The sequence below is a fragment of the Acanthisitta chloris genome, unplaced genomic scaffold (assembly GCF_000695815.1).
Source record: "Acanthisitta chloris isolate BGI_N310 unplaced genomic scaffold, ASM69581v1 scaffold18054, whole genome shotgun sequence".
Lineage (NCBI taxonomy): Eukaryota > Metazoa > Chordata > Aves > Passeriformes > Acanthisittidae > Acanthisitta > Acanthisitta chloris.
This window is the reverse complement of record NW_008667820.1, coordinates 51,442-56,612: the sequence shown is the minus strand read 5'-3', so window position 1 is coordinate 56,612 and position 5,171 is coordinate 51,442. Positions and strand designations below refer to the sequence as shown.

Sequence of the window (5,171 nt, the reverse complement as noted above, 5' to 3'; positions counted from 1 at the left end):
TGGAGATGTCAACAACTTTGTTGTTGGCAGTGAAGAAGGCTCAGTGTACACTGCATGCCGCCATGGCAGGTGAATACAAACTTTGATTATTCAAAGGAGGCAAAAACAGTGAAAGGATGAGTCCCTGCATGCTTTACACTCATAAAATTATTTATGGTGCATATTTACTCCTTCACCTTGAAGGAGTTCAAAGTAGCTGTATATATGAATCGCAGTACATGCTTTTTCCTGAGTAAGAGCTTCACTGAAAACAGAAGAATATGGAATTGCTATTACAAGTTGTTTGTGTTGGTGAGGACAGCACAGGTTACCGTGGTTTTATTCATTTGAATTGTAGCAGAACATTCCAAGCTTCGTATCAGTTCTGTAGATAATTGTACAGTAACATCACGCACAGCTCTTAAACCGGCTCAGTGTTCTCCTGCTGTTCAATCTATTTTGAAATTGTCTGACTGTATCTTATCAATTGCTTTCTTAAATACAATTGAGTGTCCAGGTTTCATCTCAAATACACATCACCCTTGCTGCACAGCTTTTTGGTTCCAAAATACCCAAAATTGTATCACTTTTGTGTAACATCCTTCCCATCTGTTCCCCCCTTCTTGTCATTGCTCCTGATAGGAGGCCCCCGGGGATGTATTGTTACTGGTTTATGTCTGAACCACATGTCCGTAACATACATGCAACTTGGCTTAAGTCAGCGCTAGTGTTATGCTCATTCCTGAGGGCTGGTCTTGTTCTTTATATGAATGGAAGTTTTAGCTATTGCTTGGAGGACAATGTAGTTAAATGTGTGGACTGGTACCTGCTGAATGAGTCTCTTCTCCCTGGGATATATTTTGATACTTAAGGTTAGTAGATAAGAGATGTTGAACTTAAGGTCTGTATTCAAGCCTGGTCTTCTGTGATACTGCTGTGAAGGAGCCTTTTGCAGTGGGGTAACATCCATTTAAAGCAGCAAAATCTTCTTGTGGCTATACTTAAATTGCATTTCAGTGCTATCTCTGTCTGCAGCTGTATGGTTTCCAAATAAATTAACCTTGGTTGTATATTCTGAAACAGCAAAGCTGGAATCAGTGAGATGTTTGAAGGACACCAGGGACCAATCACAGGTATCAACTGCCATGCAGCAGTTGGACCTGTAGACTTCTCACATCTTTTTGTCACCTCTTCTTTTGACTGGACAGTAAAGCTTTGGACAACTAAGGTAACTTAGATAGTTCAGTGGTTTTCTTCGTAGCCCTTGACACAAGGTGGTGCTATAATGTAAGCTACTTAAGGAGCTTGGGTAACCTGAAGTCAAATCCTGTGGTGCTCTGAAGTTCTTAGCTGCAGTCCTGCAACGAGGAGACAGCTGATGAGCAAAACTACAGTTAACAACATAAAGCTTTGCTTTCAGCTTGTACATCATTTGTATACCTCTGATCCATTCTTTCCACCCTTTTGCTATCAACAATGATTACAATGTAATCACATGTAAATCATGTTGTAAAGTCAGTTACTTCATCTATTCATAAAGCAAATGTTTTGCTACAATTTTGTGGAGGAGTAGGGGACAGCACCAAAACTGATGTCAGTAAAACTTCATGAGGCTTACAATTGAAATATCTGTCATTCCCATTGCCAGAATTACTACTTTCTTTGTTAGCTGGTGCCCTGAGGAATGCAAAGCAGGGGAAGTAGAGTTAAAATCTTCCAGTAATAGTCTGAAATGCAGTCACTGAATTATCATTGGCTTGATTTACAAGATCCTTTATGCATTAAATCTACAATCTCTTACAATATTGGTTTGCTATTGATTGTTTTATAGCAGCAGCCAGCAAAGTGGCTGTGTGCTTTGGAAAGCTTCCCTTGAATAACAGCAGTAATTTCTGGCTGATTTTGCAGAGGCATTTTTTTGAAGCAAGTCAGAGTGCAAATCACTATTTAGTTATTGCTGGTAATGCTCTTGAAGTTCTGTATTTTGCTTTGCCCATTAGCTTTATAATTTTGAAGTGCAGGGTTTGGGTATTGCATTGTCATCCTTGCTTTTTTTCAGAATAACAAGCCTCTGTACTCCTTTGAAGACAACTCAGATTATGTTTATGATGTGATGTGGTCTCCAACTCACCCTGCATTGTTTGCCTGTGTGGATGGGATGGGCAGGCTTGACCTGTGGAATCTCAACAATGATACTGAGGTGAGGAAATCAGATTAACAGTCAAATGTAGCTAGAAATGCATTTGTACACTTAAAAAATATCAAGAGTTTACTATAGTGTTTTGGTTTGGCTTTTTGTTGTTGTTCTTAAATATTCTGTAGGTCCTGTGTAATAGATAGCATTCTTTGATTACAGGGGTGTAACTCAAGTCACTCCTCATAATGAATAACAGCAGTAATTAAACTGTTTTATCTATAGAAAGAGTGCAAAACATCTGGTGGTGTACACTGATCCGTGTTGTGAAAGTGATTATAGACCTCCCACCCTGTGGCCTTGTCAGCCTATAGCTTAACAGTGTGAACAAACCTGTTACACACAGCACCCTTGTTCCTATTGCCATAGTAATACTGGAGGGAATGACATTTGTTTCTAAACTTAGAGAATTAAATGTTTGGGTTTTTGGTGTGGCTTGTGAACTTCGTTATAGTAGAAATCTTTTCCAAAAGTTGTTGGAGGTAGGTCAGAGGAAAAACCTGACAGACTTAAAATTCCACCTTCTTAAAACTACATTTAGAAGAAAGAGCAGTGTTTAGGTCCATATGCCAGACTTTGGCTGCAGATTGGAGTTACCTGGTTCTGGCTTTGGACAGGACTTGATCTGCCAGAACAGCTGATTTCATCCCTGCCCTCTGTCATCATCTTTCGTGAGATTCCTGGGCTGCTCCTTGCTGCCTGACTGAGTGCATGTCTGTGCCTCCTGCCTCACAAGGAGAGCAGATGTGCTTTTTGGTAGAGGGTGTTTGTACTTTGGCCAAGGGACAGAAGCTGTTGTTTTGGCCATGTCACTGGTGATAGCATAAGACCACTATACAGTGTGCAGAGTCTTTGATCTGCTTCTATTTGCATCGGTGGAAGCGTTGGACACTTGTTTAGATGCATCACAGAGGGACTAGGTGTGTTCTGTAATCTGTAGCTTGTAGAATCCTGATGCATTTTTAGTAATGTTTCAAATGGGTACAGGTGCCAACTGCAAGCATCACTGTGGAGGGCAATCCTGCTCTGAACCGAGTGAGATGGACACACTCCGGGAGAGAGATTGCTGTGGGTGATTCAGAGGGACAAATAGTCATATATGATGTGGGAGAGGTACGTATACTGTGTGTTGTAAGAAGTATATTGCAGAACACTTGTTTCTTTTGGCTTCTGTTTAGCAACTTGATTTTCACTTTTTTTCCCCTGTCATTAGAGGAATCATTTTTAGGTTTAATTTTTATTTTCAAATTTATGTTTCCTTTTTGTGTTTTATTTATGGTGTTCCAGCATAAGGTTTTAGCATGCTGTCACCCAGCCAGAAAGGAAAAACATTGTAATGCTGGTGAAATAAGATGAAAGTCAGTGGTTTCCTGTGCTGAGATTTTATCTTCTTTGTACCTGTGGCACAAGTGAATTCTGAGCATAGCTTGAGAAGCACTGCACAAGACCCTTTGCAGTGGAGCAGTCTTGGTTTCATTCCTACAGAGAAGCTGTTGCTGTTGCAAGTGGTGTGTTCTGCAGCAGTACATGACTAATTGATGGGCTGAGGATACAGCGTTAGCATTCCCCCTTGAGGGCAGCCTCAGGTGGCCATGTATTGCACAAGCTTAGAATAAGATCATTATATCCTTAGATATAGGAATTGCAAATTCTGCTGCTTTGATTAGTTAGAGCTTTTGATGGTCAGACTGTTTGAAAAGGTACACCAAATAAAGGTGAGCTTTTCTAGCAGAACCTCTTCTGTGCATTGCTGTTCCAAGTGAGCTGAGCTGTAGTTATCAGTAGGTTTAAATGAGATTGTCTCTGTCCCCAGCAAATCGCTGTTCCTCGCGGTGACGAGTGGACTCGGTTCGGGCGGACGCTGGCAGAGATAAACGCCAACAGAGCTGACGCAGAGGAAGAAGCTGCAACTCGCATCCCAGCCTAGATCTGTAAACATAGGCAGCAGTGGTAGACTTGGGAATGATTTGATGCAAGTCCAAAAAGTGTAAGCATGTGTCAATTCTAATCATAGCTTAAGAGAGGAGTATATGGATTCAACTGTGGACTTTGGAAACGTATTAAGATCACTGTAAATCAGATCTTGCATTGTCACTTTTTATATATAAATGACAAGCACATTCTGGGATTTGTGTAACTTTTAATACAGTTAACTTTGACTTTGCAAGGAACTTCTTTTGCTGAAAACACTAACCTGGTGTAAATTTGCTACTTGGCTTCTGAAAACTCCAGTCTGAAACAGTATCTTTCTGAACAGTAAAAGTTCTGTTTCTAAAACTTCCTATATTACACAGACTAACCTGCATTAGGTAGTAAATCTCTGAAACATTCTTTCATTGAGCTCTTCGAATTGCCCATGGATATGCATGCATATGTTCCAAGTAAGTTTCATTGTTTATCTATAGATAAGCCTCAGACTCTGGTAGTGGGTAATATATGTGAATAAAATTTGTCTGTAGTTACAAACTTACTTGATAATTGGACCTGAATTAATGAAATGCATATTTAATACCAAGTTCTTGTTTGAATTGGTGCATTAAAAGGTGAGACTGATTCATAAATAAATATTACATGAGCACTTGTCAGCTGCCCTGACCTTCCTCTGTGTCCCTGCAGTAGTTTGTTTCTGGGAGCTGCTCCTTTTGTTTGACTACACATCATGGAGTTGTTTTCTACCCCCAACCTCCACTTCCTACCATGGCAATTGGCCAGAAGGAAAAATGCTACTGGGGTAAAATTTTTATTTTCCAGAGGATAAGGAACTAGATTTTAACTTAATTTCTATAGCATGATGATTTGTGTTAACAACAGAATTGCTACTAATTCTCTGTATTAAGTTAAAGAAATATTTTTTCATTGTTTTAAAAAACATTTTTATTGAAACAGACCTTCTCAATGGCTTGAAATAGAATGGTTGGAATTTCTGTTAAAGGTTAATTGTTTTTCTTTCTTAGGACATGATAAAGTTTTCCCTCCAGGCTGGTTGAGGGGGAGGAGG

The 5,171-nt window shown here is 39.8% G+C and overlaps 1 protein-coding gene across 5 annotated transcripts in view; it reads left to right on the top strand.

Moving 5' to 3' along the window:
• The window catches only part of DYNC1I2 (dynein, cytoplasmic 1, intermediate chain 2), a 23,069-nt gene extending 18,318 nt beyond the window's left edge, over nt 1-4,751 (top strand). For all 5 annotated transcript variants that reach the window (XM_009072683.1, XM_009072681.1, XM_009072680.1 and 2 more), the window contains 5 exons: nt 1-69; nt 1,063-1,207; nt 2,039-2,179; nt 3,161-3,286; nt 3,987-4,751. The exon at nt 1-69 is cut by the window's left edge and continues 56 nt beyond it. In XM_009072683.1, the coding sequence (XP_009070931.1) occupies nt 1-69; nt 1,063-1,207; nt 2,039-2,179; nt 3,161-3,286; nt 3,987-4,100 (595 nt within the window). In that variant the 3' untranslated portion in view covers nt 4,101-4,751. The remainder of the gene's footprint in view (nt 70-1,062; nt 1,208-2,038; nt 2,180-3,160; nt 3,287-3,986) is intronic.
• Nucleotides 4,752-5,171: the final 420 nt, after the last annotated feature.